At 41.4% G+C, this 21,546-nt stretch overlaps 1 protein-coding gene across 1 annotated transcript; it reads right to left on the bottom strand.

The window, feature by feature from the left end:
- Positions 1-615: 615 nt before the first annotated feature.
- Positions 616-20,842, bottom strand: LOC121156937 (extracellular tyrosine-protein kinase PKDCC-like). Its single transcript, XM_040980920.1, has 4 exons — positions 20,778-20,842; positions 17,547-17,768; positions 17,184-17,483; positions 616-688 (listed from the first exon to the last, which is right to left on the bottom strand). Exons 1-4 carry the CDS (start codon positions 20,840-20,842, stop codon positions 616-618), a joined length of 660 nt encoding a protein of 219 aa, XP_040836854.1.
- Between the last annotated feature and the right edge of the window lie 704 nt (positions 20,843-21,546).

Raw genomic sequence — 21,546 nt, forward strand, 5'->3', positions numbered from 1 at the left:
GATTGTGTTTTTAATCATCTTGTTATTTCATTTATTCTTTTTAAACTGGCATCTTCACACTTTTCCAAACACAAGTGCTGAGAAGGAGATGGGTTTATATCATTTTAATTTAACCAAGCTCCCTCTAACTGTAGGAACTGGAAACAACTAGGAAGGATTTGGCTATGTTGGTCACAGTAAGGGATACCTGTAATATCTGAAAACAAAATAAAAATACTACTTAGCATTCTGGTTTGCATGACAGACTTTACAGAATGAACACCTTCTAAATGTCTTTTCTCACGGAGAGGCCCTTATGTGATAACCAATTCTGAAAACCAGTGGCTATTTTTCTACTTCCTAACCAAGTGTGATTATAACAAGCTTTTCACCGAGGGATGAGTTACCTGTCTCAAGTGGAGGGATCATAAGCAATTTAGGCCAATGCTTCGTTATGTAAGACAGAATATGTTCAGCTATTAAATCCACAAGAATACTTAACACAGATTCTTAGAGACACCATGAGTGCCTGCTTGTCAATGACCGCTTGCCACAAGTCCATGGGGTGAATGCTATGAACTTATTTCCTTTGAGTAAAAGCTACTCACCAAATAGGGAAATCCACAGCTATCATGCTTAATGGTACAGGAGTATAGTGGAAAGGAATAAGGCCTCCAGTTCACATATCATGCCATTTCTTGGTGATGACCTTGGGGAAACGGATTTTTGAAATTACAGATAGCAATCAAGGTAGTTAGGAATAGCAAAGCGTTTTTTTTTTTTCTTCCTTGCTGCACACATTGGCTACAATGCTTATGAAGAGTTTCCCTGGGCACATGAATCGATTTAATAATGACTGCTGCCAGTTGGTAGCTAGACATCAGACTGCCAGCCTACTCAACAGTGTTGCCATCTGCTATTTGGATTCACAGTGTGTTGCTGCTATGCACCATCTCATTAAGAACAGGACCCTTGTGAGCCATACACAGTAGCTTATTCAAGGGAGCTGAAGCAAACTCCTCCCTAAGCCAAATTTGTGGAGGCTGCATGCATCTCATCTATTTTGAAACTGCTCTGTGCTGAACATGCCGTGTGCCAGTTCATTGTCTCTGATCATTTACGTGTTAGTCTTTCAAGCCAGCTCCTTGTTTGAAATTAAAACCAAAATACAATTGTAATTGTTTTTAAAGGCTTATAAAAGAGATACTCATTCTAGGTTTTTAATTTTAGTGCAGCTGCATCCTGAAATGGTATAAGTTACTGGCTAGCCTAACACAATCATTTTAATAAATTAAGGGAGTTATAATCCTCTGGACTTTTCTGGGTAAGTCTTTTAGTTTCTAGGATTTGTTGTTTGTTTTGTGAAATTGCAACAGCAAAGTTTTCATTTCTTGGAAATGCATTTTCAACTCTTTTCCTACTACACCTCCAATAATCACTGATCACGTTAGAGATCTAAAAATTTTTAGAGAGTAGAATATTTATTCTTATGTTAAAGGAAGATATTTCACAAAGCTCATGAGATGGGGTTAAAGTTTATGCCAGTGCAAAAAAAAAACACACTCCATTGAAATCCATGCATAAATTTTTCATAATAGACATTTTCTGTGAACTTTTTGAAGAAGCCTCATGTATTATTTAGATCTTATCTATCCCCCATCAAGACATAATGGATTCTATAGTACTTTGAACAGCAGAGTTATGTTTCAAAACTAGACTGATTTCAAATTTCAAAGAATTTCATGGATAGGGGTCCAAGTCTCTTCCACCCATTTCCCACACAGCATTTACCATGTTCTCAATCTCTGCTTCCTGACAACCTGAATGTGTGTTTCCAAAATCCTGGACCTGCTGTATACGCTATGAAAAACACTTTTGTTGGCAAACAGAATCAGGAAGTAGGACATCTCAGACTGAGTTTTCTAGGGTGCAGATTCTGAGATTGAGACAAAGTTTAACTCACAGGATGCTTGTAAGGAAGCACTCTTGTAGAGTGCTTTTCTTGTAGAAAAGAGATGAAGCAGTACTTTGCAATTGGATGAGTTGAGTTGCAATGAATGCTCCACAGCAGCCTGGGCCACCAATGGGGGTTCTGGAGTTGAGAGGATCTTCAGGAATGTCTTGAGATGGAAAATAGACTGACGTTGCATCCTTGCACTGAGCCATCACTGGTTATGGGTCACCTCATGCAGGGTGGTTCTGAGCTGCTGGGGCTATTCCCAGAGCCGGAAGCCAGCTGCTGGCTGCCTACAGTCAGCACACCCAGCAACTGTGGTGTGGGTCCTTCTGAGCAGGATCTGTGCTGCACATCCTAACATTTCACATGGGACAGATCAAATAATTTCTTTTGGAGAGTTGTATTAAACATTCACAAACAAATATTCACATGTTGAAGAATCTGGCACAGAAAAAATGTTCCAATTGTGTTTCTCAGATAACATCAATTCATATCCTGTGAAAATAGTGTTCCACAGAACATAATTTGACAAATAGCTCCCTAATTGCACAGTGCTTTGCAGGCTACATTAAAAGAACTACACACAGATGCTTTGTTCCTGGTTAATCTACCCTTCAACAGCAGTCTGTCAGTCCTGCCTGAGAATGTGGGCATTATTTTAATCATTATAGGCTTGCAGATCATATACTCAGGTGTATGCAAAATGGCTTTGGCTTTTCATAGCTTAACTGTGTCTCATAAGTTTTCTTTCTATCTAGTGGTCAGGACACATACCAACACCTCTTCCCCCTCAAATCCAGGCAGATGTAAATATTATGAGGTTATTCCCAAACGTCCATAGAAATAGAGAATTACAAGTTTTTTCTTTTTAACTGCTGCACTTTCTTTAAAAGCCATGCACAGTGTTTTCATAATGTGCATATTTATAAACCATATATTTTATTTTATTTGAAAGGCAGATTTACAGAGAGAAAGAGAAACAAAGAGATTTTCCATCCAGTGGTTTACTCCCCAAATGGCTTTAGTGGCCAGAACTGGACCAATCTGAAGCCAAGAGCCAAGAGCTTCTTCCAGTGCAGGTTCAGAGTCCTAAGGCTTTGGGCCAACCTCTGTTGCTTTCCCAGGTTCTAGAGCCATGTTCTGCTGTTCTTCCGAGGCCATTAGCAGACAGCTGGATCAGAAATGGAGCAACCAGGATACAAACTGACCCATGTGAACAAACATTGCAAATGGAGTATTGATGTACTACACCACAATTCCAGCCCCCAAATAAACATTAAAGATTTTATTTTTTTTATTGAAAAGTCATATTTTACAGAGAGAAGGAGATATAAAGATCTTCCATCCACGGCTGTTTCACTCCCTAAATGGCCGCAACAGCCAGAGCTTAGCTGACCCGAAGCCAGGAGCCAGGAGCTTCCTCCAGGTCTCTCATGTGGGTACAGGGTCCCAAGGCTTTGGGCCATCCTCTACTGCTTTCCCAGGTCACAAGCAGGGAACTGGCAGGGAAATGGAGCAGCTGGGATACAAACTGGTGCCCATATGGGATCCTAGCGCATGCAAGACAAGGACTTTAGCCTCTAGGCTACCACACTAGTCCCATAAACTTATCTTTTAATTTCACAATTACATGAATTTTTCGCAGTATATCTGTACATTTTAAGTAACACAATGCATTGTCTACTTGTCTTAGTAACAAAATATTTTAGGGGCTGTTCCAACAAAATATATCATAAACTAGATCAATTGTAAACATCACAAACATGGTTTTCACATTTTTGTAAGCTGGGAGTCTAAGATCCATTGTATTTTTACTGTGGCAGAAGGAGTGATGAACTCTCTCTTCTTATAAGGTCTAATCTTATTCATGAGAACAGATCCTGATGCCCCAATCCCTCCCAAAGGTGCCACCTGCTGATACCATCACCTGGGGGTTGGGGGGTAGGATTTCAATGTAGGAATTTGAAGGGGGCCACAGACATTCAGGTAAGAGCATATCTCTTCCACTGAGGCTTGCCCAGGCAAGCTCCAGGCAACTTAGGTGATGTCATGGCATGTGATTCTTGAGTGGCATCATTGACAGCTGGTGTCAACACTGTCCTTTCTGTTCCTCACTGATATCACGCTCCATGTAGAACTTGATGAAATCCAGGACCTCTACAAGTTCACCCTGTTATATGTCAGCAGATGTCCTCATTTCTCTAGTTTTTATACAAGGAAAACATTCTCTATCACTCTTGGTCTCATAAATATTATGAATTAGTGCAGGATCTGTATGTCTAAGCATTAAATGCCAGAGTTTGTATCCCAATATTTTGTACCATAATGCCAAAAACAACTGCATAAAACTCCTTCCAGGTCTGAAGTAGGGCATAAGTCTCTCATTTCATAGATTATGTGCATTAATTCTCCCTGGAAGTTCTTTCATGCTCTTTGAATATTCATTCCCTTTTCAGAAACCCTCACAAGTCAGAGTTTCTTTTGTTCGGTGATTTGCATTTTTCTTACTTAATACTAAGATGCTTTTCCTCATATAAGTTTGGAGGAGGCAGAGCACAGGAGGAAGTGGAAAACCAAATATTCTTCCAACATAAATATGATGCCACGATTTTGTTCTTGGGGAGTTAAAAACCAGTAATGAACTCTTTTGCATGTTTCTTTCAGTGACATTTTTGTGGTCTTTCTCAAGGAATTGATATTTTGAGTGGAAAAACAAACATTAAGCGGAGCTTAAGCTCATCTTATCCAAGCCAGGGCAGTGAAGGCAGAAAGAAGACAAAGTTATTTTTAGAGTAAGGAACAGTTTGCCTGTAGAGAAACAAACTTACAGTTCTAATCCTTTATTCTATTCTATTATTCTATTAGTTTCTCATTGTACAAATATTACTACTGTTTCAATTTCTGTAACTTTATGATTGATTTTAATATCTAGAATTTTCCTTGTATCTTGTTTTTCTTCAAGATTATCTTGGCAATTCTAGCCATTTTCCTTTTTTTATATTTTTAGGCCATTTACACTTCCATATATATTTTGGATTTCATTTATTAATTTTCTAATAACTGAGAATTTTTTGGCTGGTTACATACAATTTTGGATCAAACTAAAATAGTTACCTTTAAAATAGTCAGTCTTCCATGAATTAGCATTGTTTACACTTTTCTTTATTTGAACCATATCCAATTTCTGTTAGTAATATTCTCCAGTGTAAAAAAAAAATTATAGGGCGTTGACGCTTCTAGTGACTAAAGTCCTTGCCTTGCATCTGTTGGGATCCCATATGACTGTTGGTTCATGTTCCTGCTCCATCACTTCCCATACAGCTGTCTGCTTGTGGCCTGTGAAAGCAATAAAGGATTGCCCAAAGCTTTGGGACCCTGCTCCCACATGGGAGACCCAGGGATGCTCCTAGCTCCTGGCTTCAGATCAGTTAAATTCTGGCTGTTGTGGCCATTTGGGGAATGAATCAGTGGAAAGAAGATCTTTCTCTTTGACTCTTCTGCTCTCTGTAAATCTTGCAATAAAAATAAGTAATTTTTTTTTAAAATTGCAAATTTTCCAACTTATTCTGAAGTATTTGATTTTTAATTATTGCAAATTTGAAATATTTGAATTAGTTCAATCGATCTAATGCAAGGATGAGTAATTATTTTTTTTAATTCTTTTTTTAAAAGATTCGTTTATTTTTATTGGAGAGGAAGATCTTCCATCCTCTGATTCACTCCCCAAGTGGCCTCAATGGCCAGAGCTGAGCTGATCCAAAGCCAGGAGCCAGGAACTTCTTCTGGGTCTCCAATGCAGGTACAGGGTCCCAACACTTTGGGTCATTCTCAACTGCTTTCCCAGGCCACAAGCAGGGAAATGGATGGGAAGTGGGGCCTCTAGGATTAGAACTGGTACCTACATGGTACATGCAAGGCAAGGACTTTAATCACTAGGCTACCATGCCAGGCCCAAATAATCATTTGATACTTTGATCTTTTGAGCTCACAGTCATTTTAATGATTTGTGATCATATTTTTTCTATATAAACAATTATTTCTTTTCCAGTAGTTATACCTGCTCTCTTTTCCATATATTTCTCCTTCACTGCCCTGGTTGAATGAGCAGTGTGCTGCTGAAGAGAGAAGAGGGTGAACATCCTACTGAGATCTGCTTTGGAAAGAAAGAGTCCTTGTGTGGTAAGTATTATGAAGGTTCGGGCATAGAGTGATGCCTCAACATGCTAATCCTTACCTGCAAGTACTGGCATCCTATAAGGGGTTGGCTGTTCTAGTTCCCATCCAGCTCCCTGCTTGTGGCCTGGGAGGGCACTGGAGGTTAGCACAAGTCCTTGGGCATCCACATGGGAAACCTGGTTGGAGTTTCTAGCTCCTGACTTGGGATCAGCTCAGCTCTGGCCGTTTTGGCCAGTTGGGGAGTGAGCCAGCAGATGGAGATCTTTCTCTCTGTCTGTTCTTCTCTCCATAAATCTGGCTTTCCAATAAAATAAATATATATTTTTTAAACAAGTATTACGCAGGTTGTAGATTTTTAGGAGCTACCATATCAGTTTAAGAAATTTCAACTCCTAGTTTTCTGATAACTTAAGTTTTCAAATGAATGTTGCTGTGTTCAATTGCTCATTTTCAATATTGAGTTTATGAGATGGATTTTCCTAATTTTTCTCTCACAGATGAGTTAAATTAACTAATTTTCAAATGATAAAATGAACTTCATGATGTACTAGTCTAATATAATATACATTCTACTTTGAAATTATTTGGTTTGTACCTTAAAATCTGTGTATTTGAGTTATTGGCATTTGAATTGAAAAAATAAAACAGCTAGCAGCCAATTAATTCCTCTAGTGGAGACATCTTGGGGAAAGTTTCCAGAAAAGAAATAATGCAGGTAATTCAGGCAAATCTTATATTAATAACAGGTTTCATGTAAATAAGTAATTCCTAGGAAGTAAGTCCTTATCTAGTGTATGTGCTGCTGAAGCAAGCACGTAAGTTCTTATCTAAGGTGTTTTTAACAGTACGTCTTTGATTCAGTATTACCAAAGTAAACAAAACCTCAGGAAAATGTCATGCAGGCTATAAGTACCTGGGTATAAAATGGAGAAATGTTGTAACTTACAATGTTCTATGTTGTCCATTATTGTAGTATAGGATATCAAGTCCCCGCCTGTGATGCCTGCATCTCATGTGGGAGTTGGTTTGTGTCCCAGTTGCTCCATTTCTGATCCAGATCCCTGCTAATGTGCCATGGAAAGCAGTAGAAGATGGCCCATGTTCTTGGATTCCTGCACCCAGGTAGACCTACAAGAAGCTTCTGGCTTTGGTTTGACCCAGTCCTGGTCATTTGGGAAGTGAAGCAGCGGGCATAAGATCTCTTTCTGTCACTCCCTCTCTTTTTCTAATTCTGCCTTGAAATAAGTAAACAAATCTTAAAAAAAAATTACAAAGTTCCATGTAATATGAGATGAACTCATCTAGAGAATTTATCTTCCCAGCTTGGCTAAATAGTTTATCTATTACACAAAGGAAGGGCCTTGGAAACCAGACCCTTGTCCAGGAATTTAATTGCCTTGCCTGTACTTCTGATTGATTCTGCTATTGAGATTAATAAAACTGTATAAATGATTAAAACTTTTTATTCTTGTGAGTCTCTGAATTTGATTTGACAATCCTATATTTTGTCTCCACTTACTATTTTCCTTTTTGGTAATATTTTCTATTAAAATTATGCATTCCACCTAAGAAAAATTGTGAAATATTTATATTTTCATATTTATAGGAAAAACTGCAAGTTTGGCACTTTTTTCTTCTTAAGTGTACAGAGGACTTTCACAATGAACTCATATGGACCTGAAGTGTACTTTATGGAAAGCTATGCACTTTCTCTGGTGTGGAAGATTCTATTTCTCAATAGGACAGCAGATGCTCTACCAAGAAAACAATGAAAAATCTAATACAACCTCGAGAGGAAAGTGCTGGGTCTGATAAGGGAAGCAAACGATTATTCACTAAAGCAGCTCAAAGACAGAGCATATTTCAGTGCAAACCAGTGGAACCCTCCTGGCACTTAATGCTTGCATTATTGAGGGAGCCTGAATACAGGACTAGAAAATATGTATCTAGGCACATTTAGTAGCACTCAGGATTTTATCATATGCCATAGATTGTCTCTTGAAAAATGCTTTGAAACTTAATCACTACTGTGATAGTATATAAGAAATACGGCCTTAAAGAGGTGATTTAATCAATAAGATGGACCCTTTATGAGTTGGATGATCAACACTAGAAAAGCGGTGGTGGCTGGCGGGGAGTGGGCCTGGCACAATGACTAGTGGCTAAATCCTTGCCTTGCACGTGCAGGGATCTCTTATGGGTGCCAGTTCTTATCCTGGCTACTCCACTTCCCACCCAACTCCCTACCAATGGTCTAGGAAAGAAGGAAGGATGGCTCAAGTGTTTGGACCCCTACCTCTTATTTTGGGAGACTCAGAAGAAGCTCCTGGCTCCTGGCTTTGGATTGGCTCAGCTCGGCCGCTGCAGCCATTTTGAAAGTGAACCAGTGGAGGGAAGATCTTTCTCTGTATCTCCTTTTCTCTGCAAATCTTCCTTTCCAATAAAATAAATAAATCTAAAAAAAGAGGGGGAGGAGGGGACCGGTGGGAATTCTAGCTGAGCCTCTTAGGTCCTCTGTTCCTTCTACTATATGACACAATAGAGTTCATCCCCTCTGGAGATCAGAGCAAACAGGTATTATCTGGGTAGTAGTGACCAAGCCCTTTTTAGACAATGAACTTGCCAGACTCCAAATCTCTGAAGAAAACATTTCTGCTCTTTATAAATTACCCAATCATGGCTGCTTGTTACAGTTGCACAGATAATGACATTATCTTGGTAAGCACCCCAAGTAGTGGATAACTCCAAAGCCTGGAGATATGATGGAGTGAAGTTGGACTGCCGAAGTTGTCTTAGTAAACAGCAGGAGGAATGAAGAAACTGAGAGGTGGTCATTTCTGGAATGGATGTTTTATGAGGCTGGAAAATCCATATATTTTTATTCCAAGCAAGGCAGAAGACATGCTATTTAATCAGGAAGGAAACCCTTATACCTACAAAACTGTATCATGGAAAGTAATAATTTAAAAAAAAAAAAGTGTTCTGTTACCATGAAGAAAAACATGTGAGAAGACACTATTTTTTTTTTTTTTTTTTTTTAGCCAAGCCTGAAGGTAAATGAAACGAGTGTGGAGCTGGGTTTGTTCACAGCACTCAGGAGTAATGGGTTCCTAAGTAGGAGAGGGCCCTGAAAGCCAGGAGGGTGTAATTATCACCAATCAGTGAGCCTGGAGTACTGAAGGGGACTTAATTCACAAGTTTTCTGCGAGATGACTAAATGAAGAGGGCACCCCTACAAGCAAAAATGGATAGGCTAGGATCAAGAAAGCCCTTTAACTTCTATAATGAACTAAAACCAGAATGAAAAAGAAAAAGTTTAGCACACTAACTCAAAAATCATGGTGATCGCTGTTCCTTTCCCAGACCCGAGAAAATTTGCAGAGAAGGAACCGGCAAGGAGCAAAGTGCTGGCTGGCTTCCCAGAAAGGACATTCCTGCGCATCAGTGTGAGTATTTACTGAGCTGAGTCCTCAAGTTCCCCTCCCAATGGATTTATGGCTACTTAAAAAATAACACACTGGTACAGGAGACTATCCAGGAACTTCTACGATTATTTGGTGTAGGATCTGAGTTGACACTGGCAACTAGTCATCTTCCTGGCAGACAGGAGGCATAAGAGGTGAACTGAACTAGTTATGAAAACGCAAACCCTGGATCTCCTGCTGAGGGGAGCTTAACCAGTCCCAGCCACTGCTCTGTGACTCTACTGATGTTTCCATGCCAAGGCAACATTTTCTATGGGTGGTTCCTATCAGTACAATGACTGAAAAGAGCTCGCATATGCACACAGGCTGCTTTGGCTTGATGGTTCATTGGATGACTTTAAAACTTTAGAGTGCTACAATCTAAGTTTCTTGCTACTCAACCATTCTTACTCAGTATTATCCACGGTCTCGAGACATCCAATCAACAGTATCTCTCATCCATTAGTCAGTCAAACATCTATCCCATTTATTATAATGAGTTGGCTCACACAAATATAGAGAGAAGTCCCATGATCTGCTGCCTAAAGGCCTAATAACTGGGAGCGCTGTTAATTCCAGCCTTAGAACAAAAAATGGTCAACCTAGCTCAACAGTCACAGAGAGAACTAAACCTTCCTCCACCCAAATGCTAATCTCATCAGGCAACACCTTGAAACAGCCACAGTATTTGGCCAAACACAGGCTGACATACAGTTAAGCATCACACCTCCTCAGGGCCAGGCGCGTTACGTGGTCTGAGAATGTCATCCCACTTGCTTCTTTCTGTTTCAGCGCATAAATCCTGTCTTTGCTCATGTCTGTTGAGGACCCAGACTAACAAAGTTGGACATTATTCCGGCAGGTAATAGGCTGTAGATCAGCTCTGTGTTACTTATACTAACTTTAGGTTTGCTTCAAGGGGTGTGAGGTTAACGGGGACAAGTGGTATAATTTTGAATCAGGCCTGCTCCTGGGAGACAGCGCCTCCCAGAGGAATCATGCAGTTTTCCCCGTCCTCCAACCAACATCAGTGCCAACCTGTTACAAGACAGAAATGATCACAGCTCTTTTCTCTGTGCTTCTTGCAATTTTCCTTTTATTGATTGGAAGGTTTCAAACACTGGTGCTATTTGACAAGAAACCAGAAATATTTAGGAAGACTATAACATTGATTTCTGAAGCTCACAAAGAACTACAAACAGTTAAATTTTTTTTCCAATTTCTCCAAATAACTCATGATTGTTTCTGAGATTATGCAAAATGAAAAACTACCCAATCATCTCCCAATGGTCAAACGTTTTAAGTAACATACCAAAAAAATTCAAGTTTCAATCTCACTTTCTCTTATAAACATGAGTCAAACTACCATAAACACGTTTCCTTTTGATTAAAGACGTATTTTTATTTGAAAGGCAGGTTTACAGAGAAAGACAGAAATCTTCCATCTGCTGGTTGACTCCCCAAATGGTTGCAGCTGAGCCATTCCAAAGGCAGGAGCCAGGTGCCTCCTCTAGGTCTCCCACATAGGTGAAGAGGACCAAGGACTTGAGCCAACTTCTGCTGTTTTCCCAGGCCATTAGCAGAGAGCTGGATAGGAAATGGAATAGCCGGGACACAAACTGGTGCCTATAAGGGATGCTGGTGCTGCAGGCAAAGGATCAGCCTATTGAGTCACTGCCTAGCCCCATAAACACATGCTTTCAAAAACATTTAAATTTTCTAATATTTAACTCTTGTGCTGACCTCATAGAAGACGCTAAAAAACAGAACACAGAAAGAATGCAGGAAATAGATTTAGACAAGCCTAGGAGTGTATTATCAGGGTTTAGCCGACACCTCTTTTGTGCTATCTCTTTTTAAAATTATTAATTTATTTTTGATGATTTTTACATAGTTGATTAGAGTGATAAGGGCCAAGGGCTGCAGGAAGGTGGGTGACATCACCATTTCCACTTTTTTTTTCCTTCTTGTATCTGGGAGAAGGGAGGAGAAAAGCAGAGAAGCGACACCCCAGCCTCCCAAACACCTCTGCACCCTCAGATAGAGGACGGCCACCTGATACCATCCCAGGGTCCCTGATACAGGGGATACTCGGTGGGTCCTGCTCGTGAGGTTTTGATAGTTCAACAGTTCTGAATTACTGCCAATTTTGCCATGCCAAGCACGATGAAATCTCTCCAGAATCCACTGGTTGACATAGTCCACCTTAAGAGTCTCTGTTTGCCCAGTTATTTACTTCCAACGCTTGGCTGGGGTATTTGATCAATTTGTTCTGTTGAGGTACCCGATGTCCTCTGTAGACTTCAATGTGCTGCCATATCCTCCATATGCTGTCTCCTTTCAACTGTGATTCCAGCCACAGGCCTGAAGAACAATTCCAGAACTTATCTCCTGCTCTGGGCTGACAGCGTCTCACTTCAATAGTCACCAAGAATCTAGTTTCCTGTTCCAAGGCTCCTCTGATGAAGCGAGGTGTGATGATGCTGTGGCACTGGCTAAGTTGTCATGTCTCTGCTGCCTATAAAGATGGGGGCCTTCCACTCCCTGAGATATCTCAGTATATGAAATGACAGCTGAAAGACAAAGGATTCTCCCTTTCACCCTTCATCCAGGCAATTCTGAGATTAAAAAAAAATCTTTTTAAAGATTTATTTTTATTGCAAAGTCAGATACACAGAGAGGAGAGACAGAGAAGACCTTCCATCTGTTGATTCACTCCCTAAGTGGCTACAACAGCTACAGCAGAGTGGATCCAAAAAGAGAAGCCAGGAGCCTCTTCCAGTTCTCTCACGTGGGTGCAGGATCCCAAGGCTTTGGGCTATCCTCGACTGCTTTCCCAGGCCACAAGCAGGGAGTTGGATAGGAAGTGGGACTGCCAGGATTAGGACTGGTGCCCATATGGGATCTTGGTGTGTGCAAGGTGAGGACCTCAGCCATCACGGACCCCCGAAACAAAATTTCATGAGAATCTTGAGAAAGTTCTGCATTAAGCATGCCTCAGTGGCACATCACTTGGTAACACTATTTTGCCTGAGCCTTCTGTTTTCTTTCCTACTCTTTCTCCCATTTCATTCCTGCTCCCTGACATCAGGTTACCAAATAGAAAGCACTTACTTTTGTCTCAGACTCTGCTTTCAAGAATAAGCAAGATTAAAAAATAATAATAACAAGACTAAAACACTAGGTAGGAGGATGGCCACAACATAGCAGTAGAAGATGGCCCTTGAGGCCCTTGGGCCCCTGCACCCCTGTGGGAGACTCCTGGCTCAGCTCCCGGCCATTGTCGTCTGGGGAGTGAACCAGTGGATGGAAGATCTCACTCTCCCTCTTTCCTTCTCTCTATAACTTTGCCTTTCAGGTATAAATTTAAAAGTAATTAAAAAAAATAGGTAATTTCTATTTGCTGTAAAGGAACACTCCATGGCAGCACCATCAGTGATTCAGTGATTATACCTTTTTTGTTTGTTTGTTTCTGAAAGTCCCACTTGGGGTGTGGGAACAGCTGGTACAGTTGGCCTACAACTTAATAGACAGCTTTCCATTAGATGGGTCCAGGCCCTGCGTCTGCGTCGTGGTTCTCAGCAGTCTGATGCTACTATGCACACGGAAGCACCCGCAATCTGTTTAATCAGGAGAAGCATCATCCAAAGCTTTGTGTTGCTTTAGAAACAAGAGTATCTCATTTCTTCTTCTTCTCCTCAGCAAAAAGCTGGAACTTTTAGTGATATGATTCTTTCTGCTAAAGAACTCAAACACCACTTAACAATGCATAAATCCTGAAATACAATCAGGACTTTGAATGCCTTGAAAGATAAAGGGGATTACTAAGATTAAATTAAAGCTGCACAGGTGCTGGCTCTGAGTAAAAACATCAACAATTATAACTTTTTCCTCATTTGAGGTTCTGAAGATACTACAGAGAACAAAATTAATTAAAATCCCTCCCTTATGGAATCTGTATTCTAGTAGAAGCAAGGTGAGACAGGAAGACATAATTAAATAATGAACATGTACTGTATTTAAAATAAGGGTCACAGGTAAAAATAGACCAGCGTGGGTATTAAGTGCTGAACTGTATCCTTTTCCTGCATAAGCCATAACCTGCAGACTAATCCCTGGCCTCCTAAGGTCACTGCTTGTGGACACAAGACCTTTAATTAACAAAGCCAAGATATGTATGGGCTTTACAATAAGCTTTAGTCCAATGGAACTGGTATACTTATGAGAGGAAATCTGGACACACAAGGAGCTGTGGGACTTCGTATAGAGGAAACCTCCTGCATGGTGGGATAGTCTGATGAATAATGATGTCACCAGGCTGAGGACGGTGCCACTGGTGGGTGCACAACTTCAATTTTTTTTAACATTTATTTATTTATTTATATTGGAAAGTCAAATATTTACACAAAGAAGAAGAGATAGAAATATCTTCCATCTGCTGATTCACTCTCCAAGTGTCCACAGTGGCCAGAGCTGAGCCAATCTGAAGCTAGGAGCCAGCAGCTTCTTCCAGGTCTTCCATGAGGGTGCAGGATCTCAAAGCTTTGGGCCAACCTCTACTGCTTTCCTAGGCCACAAGCAGGGAGCTGGAAGGGAAGCAGGCCTGCCAGGATCAGAACTGGTGCTCGTATGGGATCCAGGAGCAAGTAAGGTGAGGACTTCAGGCACCAGGCTATCATGCCAGGCCCAGCAACTTTGATCTCTAAGCTATAGCCATGATCAGGACAACTATACCAAAGAAAATATTTTTCCGCATTCTGTGTGACTTTCAAAATGCCTGTGGATCTCTCAAGTATAAATTGATTTGTGCTAATTTCTAAAATCCATTGATACCAAGCTGGGATCTTGCAATCAACTTTACAGTGAAAACAAGTAAAACACTCTGGAAAAAGATACTGATTAAACTTTGCAAGGTTTTGTAAGAGTTTTTGGTCCCATATTTCTTTCCTTATATTTTGGGAACCCAATTTAATGTGTATTAGACTGATTCTATCTCACAAGTCATTGATGACTATTAAACTTATTTTGATTCTGTATACTTTAAATCTGGATACTCTGAATGGTTTTTCTTCAAGTGTAGTAATTTTCTCTAACATGTGTCAAATGTACTGATATTCTCATCAAATAATTACAATTATTATGATTTCAACTGTAGGGTTTTCATTCAGTCCTTTATATTATTGATTTTATATTTCTATTGAGGCTCCCCATGACTTTATCTATGGCTTCATCTATTTAATCTACCCATTATTTTACATTCTTTGTCTACTAATTCTAATATCTGTAGATTTTCTGCTAGTAACTTATGAAAAAAGTGATATTACTGAACGAGGAGATAAGAGTAATTTTTTTTCCCCAAGAGGACACAGGTCAATGGAATGCCTATGTGATAAAACAAAACAAAACAAAACAACAGAACTAGTCCTGAATTAACATCACACTTCAAAATCAATTCTGCATAGTTTATATATATAAATGTCAAAAGACTAGTTTCCAACACAAGAGATTGTCACTACGACCCTGGAGCAGGCAATGATTCCTCGCAGGCCAGCAAAGGCTACAGTCATGCAAAAATTTTTGGTTTTTTTTTTGGGGGGGAGGTGGGGGAGAAACAACAAAAAAAGAATAATTTACTTCAAAATGCCCCCAAAAGACAAAAAGTAAAGCAGACAATGCCAATATGCTCAATAGTAGAGGGTTTTTTTCTTATTTAAAATAAAATACAACCAAAGGCTGTAGACACTGACCCACAGAGTTCAGGAACACAGTCACAGAGAAAGATCTGTGAATCAGACTGGAAGAAAAATAAAAAATGTATTTTTTTTAAAAGCTAATAATGAGATAGTTAAATACAAGCCAGGTTAGGAAAGATGCTTGTTTATAGCATTCATCTAAACAAAGATAGCCTTACAGCAAAATAAGTGAGTACCTAGAAGTTCTGTTAAGTGAGATATACAACTAGCCCATAACCACAAGATGTTCCTTGTTAGTCATCATCACAGCATTGTAAATTAAAGGTGTACCACCACCAGTGTTGGTGAGGATGTGGGCAAGGAGTATGCTCATCATACAATACTGCTGGAGTATAAGTCTGTAGAACTGTGTGGCACTACAACTATTGATGACCATCATCGGGTCTATGTCCAAGCTCCTCTAATGTTATGTACATATTCCAACAAAAGTCTGTGTGGGAAACAGAATAATGCTCACATCGCTACTACTTGTTAGTCCCAAATGAGAAGGCAATCTGAACACTCATTGGCCTTTTCAGGGAGCACTCACAGGACCTCACCCGGATTTAATTTCTGCAAAATATTCACAACAGGCAAGACTAGACAGGAAGATGAGTGTTCGGTGGAGCTGGACAGGACAGAAAAGTGGTGTTGGGAGGTTTGGACCGAAACGGACCGGAGTTGCTTTTCAGGTGTTGAAGACTGGCTATGGGGATGGCTGTTCACACAGACACCCCAAAACATTCACACTGACACCTACACGTGGGATGAATAAACTGTGCATGTGACTTATGTCTAAATACAGCCATTCTTTAAAAAATGAATAAAGGAATAAAAAAAATGAAGGAAAAAGAGTGTATTTCTGAACAATTAAGTGCCATACAGCAGGAAAGAGAATACTTATTACTATAAGATTTGTTACACAGAAAAAAATCAAATATAACGTGGAATTTACAAAAGTCAGGCTGTTGAATATTCACTGAATAATTAATGTGTAATTCAAGCAGACAACTAAATCATGAATCTCAGGGTGAGCAGCAGTCACACCGGGAGAGTTGTTCCCAACTGGGCGGGCAGATGAAGGGAGCTGGAGAGAGCCTTATTTCTTGACCTGGGTAGTGGCTGCCAAGGGTGCGTTTATTTTTGAAATAATAATGAATTGTTATTTTTATATTTTATTTTAATATTTTCTTATTTTTCATTTCTTATAATGAATTATTTTTATAATTTGTACAATTTTCTGTGTCTAACACAAAACAACAAAATGAAAAATCCAGTTTAGTATGTTGTCCTATCAGTACAAATTCCCTCCTCAAAAAAAAAACATAGAAAGAAATATAAATATTTTAACAGCCGTTTCATATGGCTTGGGATCGGGGGGAGTTTACTTTCTTCATCTACTCCTCAGTATTGTCTAATTACAAGAGTGAATGTATAGCCTATTTGTAACTTTAAAATTCTTAAAAGAACAGTCTGAGAGATCGTCAATTTTCTTTTACATTAACTTATTTGAATGAGACTTTCGCTTCTGGATGGAAAGCAATGCCATTTCAGCCGCCGGTCTGAAGGTTTCCTGGTGGCCCGCGACCCCCGGAGAAGCGACCAGCCCGGGAGGAAAAGCCTGGGTGCAGGTGAAGGAGGGGGACCCAGGAGACCGAGCCCCGAGAGGCAGCAGAGCTCGGTCCTCCCGTAAACCCGGGGCGGGACAGGGCTGCTGGCTCGACTTCAGGCCGGCCACTCCCCGCGTTCTGTACACGTGCGGGCGGCTGTGAAAACAAAGACGAAAATGCGACCTGCAAACCCTACATTATTCACTGGCAAACTCCCCCAGTGCAGGTTCTACGCAGACAAATCCGAAGGTCTTTAGGATTTTACCTGGGTCTGCCCTTGTAGGGGCGCAGCCGGGTGTGGGAAACAGAATAATGCTCGGCACGGCCAGTCACAATCCACTCCACAAAGTGTGCAAAAGTCAGCCCTGACGAATGCAGCCGGGAAGCGGTCCTGGCCGGGGGCTCCGAAGCGGTGAGGATGCCCGCTGCAGCCCTCCGCGGCCCGGCAGGCAGCAGCGTTCCCGCCAGCGCCGTCCTCCCTGGAAGTCTCGAAGCCCACAGCGCGACCGGCCTGTCACCCGGCGGACCACCCAGCACGCCCGGCTTCCGGGCGGCGCCGCGCGGCCTCCCGGCGCATGCGTCAGGCGCGCAAGCTCCGCCCACCCCTCCACCCGCAGGCCGCACTTACCTTGCGGGCCCCGCCCACCCGCAGGCCGCACTTACCTTTGGGTCCCGCCCAGCCCGCACGCCCCGCCCAGCCCGCAGGCCCCGCCCACCGCGCCGTCCCGGCTTGTCCCTCAGGCAGCGGCTGAGAGCGCCCACCTCCGGCCCTGGTGTCGGCTGAGGAGAAAGTCCCGGAGGAAAGTCGAGAGCGTTTTCAGAGTTAGTTAAGTGCAGCGTAGACCCCAGCCTGTAAGTGTTGCCGATGTATACGCAAAAGGCCGTTTCGTACCGTTTGGTTTAGTGTCCCAGTGTCTTTATTCTGAGAATAACGATGTCTCAATCACGGCGCCACAGACCCGACCTGTGGGGGAGGCTCTACGTGTGTGTGTGTGTGTGTGTGTGTGTGTGCCGAATCCTGTGCTGAGCTGCCCTAGCCTTTCCCACCACGTGCCAGTGTGTGTGTGCACCTGCTGTGGTGCAGGTGGAGGCCACAGCTGCCCCCTCCAGTTCTGGTGTCCACAGATACTCAGTGCTATCCGCATGCTTGGGAGAGTTAACACTGCTACGTTATTCCAAGAGTTCGTACCAGTCTGCTCAGTGATTTTCCAAACGTCTTGGATGACCTCACTGTCAAATATGGATCTAAGTTATCACAAGGATTACATGTTGTAGTTATCGTTGCAGTTCCCCACCCTTGTGGTTTTCCCTGGCGTTACCGTTTCTGAAATGTTGGGGCCACCGTTCTTCCAGAATATCCTTGCACTTGGGTGTGTCAGAAAGGTTCCTCACTGTAAGGTGGATGATGTTTGGGTGAGAATCCTGCTCAGGTCGTGTGTTATCCAGTTTTACAGTTTCAGATGACCATGTAGCTGTTGTAACAACATTTAATTTTTTAAAAGGTGCTCTTTCTTTCTCCAGGAATTTGAGCTACCACTTTAATCACACACATAAATTTCAACCCTGTACTTGGGTCTGCAGCTGTGTCTTTTATTGGACTGTCTACTCATGTGCTATTATTTTAATTATGGAAACTATAAAATGCATTTCGGTGCCTGATAAAAGTAGAATCAGCAATTTCTCAAGTAGTCCTCATTGCTTTCAGTGAAAAAAGTAAAAACAGGATTGACAGTCTAAAACCTGTGCGTAGAGAGATGTTCATGGCTAAGTGACTGGTCACCACTTAGAATTTTTGCTACAAGAGTTGGACAATACAGGTTTTCAAAATAAACATAAACTTGATTCATAACTTGATGATGATTTTCTGACTTTAATGAAAGATTCTAGAGGTTTTACTTGATTTTATGTTGCATATGTTTTCTTGAAGCCAAAAAGCATAGCCCCTAATGATTGTAATGTAACTTTTTAATTTCTCCCAAATAGTAAAAATAATAGTGAAAACTAATAGTAAAAATGGTAAATGCAGGTAAACATAGTTAGGCTTGTGTCATGCTGATTTCAATGTAGATTGCTGAATTAAAAAGAAAATAAAGTGCAAAAAAAACCATAAGCAAGCTTAAGTGGATTATCTAATTCATTGATTTCATTCTTATGTTTGGTATTGAAATCTATGAATTCATTGTGAGCAGTCTTTAGCAGTAACTTGTAGGCTTGGTTGTCATGCCATTTTGGTTGTCATGCCATTTTGGTTTAGCAGTTTTCAATATCACTGAGTATTTCACTTTCAGTCAAGTTTTATACAATAGAAAAATGTAAAGATTTGAGATAGGATGGCTTTTTAAAATGTGTGAACTGTTAAGAATTTTTAGTTTTATATTGTTGATATACTTGCATGTTTCCGTATATAACTTATTGAGGTATATGCATGTGGATTTTTAAATTACAAATCAATTTTCTTACATGTCCTCTGTACTTGTTTTAGATTAAGAGAGGTATATTAGCATCTGCTATTGTTTGTTTTTGAGTTTTCTTTGAACTGCTTGTAACTTCTGCAGAAATAAGAGCAGCTGCTGTGTTATTTGCCCTGAACCTTTTCGGAAGTGTTTGATTTCCACCACCGTGAACTCTAGCCTTCAGCGTTCAGCGCTGGGAGACGTTCTTGCTTCTGTCCTGCTGCTTGGCCTCAGTTCTGTGATGCTGAATTTCAAAAATCTCAAAGTTTCTTTTAAATTTGCATTTTCTTGCTGCATCCCAGCCCATCCTTCTTTTCATTTCCAACTTGTTTGTAGTGCGTCTTCTCATTTAGATACAGCACAGAGTATTCTTTTGGGTTTAGCCAGGTTTTTTCCCTTTTACTGGTGGATTAAGTCCCCTGCTGGTTAGGTGCAAGTTATTTCATCTGTGCACATGTCATAATAGCATACAGATGATGTTGTGTGCCATGTAGGAACAGAGGGGAGGAAGGGGGTTGCACGGAGGTATTGCTACAATATATGGGAAAGCAGTGGGAGGGAGGATGGGGCTGGTGGAAGAGGAAATCCCCGAGTCTCAGGAACTGTACCATGAAAAATTATATATGTGTATATATATATCTCAAGCTAATGAAAGAGATCATCAAGAACACACAAAACTGGAAAGATACTCATCGCTCATTGATTGGAAGAGTTAATATCATTAAAATGTCTGTGTTTTAATGTCCTGATTTCACATCAGAGCCCCTGGGTGTGTTCCCAGCTCCCACTTCGGATTGCAGCTTCCCCCTGTGCAATGGTGGGAGGCAGGCAGCCATGACTCTAGTGGTTGGGGCCGGGACTGGGTTCCTGGTTACCGTCTTCAGCTTGGTCTCACCCTGGTTTTTGTGGTCATTTGAGTGAGCCAATGGATAACCGTTTGCTCTTTGTTATATAAAAGCATTTTTTTTCCCTGAAGATATAGGATGAATAAAATTATAAACGTACAAAAATTAAACAGGTGGTCAGAAAGCCTCACTGAGAAAGTGATTTTGGCAAACACACTTCAGGTAGGTAAAGAAGGAGTCATTTGGATAAGGTGGTCCGGGTGAGGGCCTGCGTACAGCTGACGGGTCGCAATGAACAGAAGGGAGCTGTGGGTTCACTGAGTAAGCCGAGCTGGGGAAGCTAGGGCCAGAGCTGACCCTGTCGGCCCTTCCAGCTTTGAGAATTTGGGGGCCAGGTTTTGAATCGTTTCTACTTCCCCCACAGCCCAGTGACACTTGTCATAACGCTGTAGGAATACATTACCAACCCGGAAAGTCCAGCCTAGCAAGGGGAGGAAGTCAGGCTTGTGGGTGTTGTATTTGGGTCTGGAACTGAAATTATGCGTGAAAATAGTTTCATACTTGATGCCTTTGCGGGTTGGATTACTCAACACGCTTCCCGGCCCCTTGTAATGCAGAGCAGCCATCCTTCCACTCCCACAAACGTCCCACCGAGACGCCCCTTAGCAGCAGCTGCGTGGTTCCTGGAAGAGTGGGCGTGCAAGTGCCCATGAACCTGGGCTAGCAGCATTCGGGAGGCACAAAACATTCACATTCTACGCTTAGAATTTGTACGAATGGTCACAGAACAACACTGTTTGGGAATTCCTTGGGGGAAAAAAAAATACGGTATTTGGCTTAGAGCAGGCTTTTCTCTTTTTATGAAGAAATTTGATGTACCAGAAAGCTAAGTGAAACGAAATGTATGTCTGTGAGGACTAGGTATTGGACTAGGTCTGCAGTCCAGAAAGTCAGTGTCCAGAATGGAAGCAGAGAGGAGATAAACTTTTTATACCGGGGGCAGGATTTCTTGTTCCTGTCTTTAAGCAGTTTTATTTGGAAGCGTTTCACTTTTCCTTTGCGATCCTTTTTTTTTTTTCCCTTTGTTTTCTTCACAATTCTTTTTTCCCCAGCTACACTGTCACAGTGTAATACTGTCTGACTCACAACCTTCTATAGAAAACTGAACGCCGCATTGTAAAATAGGACACAAAACAAAAGACTTTATCTGGAGCTGAGGTCATCTCGGCGCTCGGAGACCCAGCGCAGTCATTCAGCAGTGTCTGGGCCCTGCCTGCCGTTCCTGGTACGCTAGTGCCCCCTGCTGTTCGCAGGGAAGTACTGACTTCAA

Source organism: Ochotona curzoniae, unplaced genomic scaffold, assembly GCF_017591425.1.
Source record: "Ochotona curzoniae isolate NIBS_2020 unplaced genomic scaffold, NIBS_Ocur_1.0 contig_3498, whole genome shotgun sequence".
Taxonomy (NCBI): Eukaryota; Metazoa; Chordata; class Mammalia; order Lagomorpha; family Ochotonidae; genus Ochotona; species Ochotona curzoniae.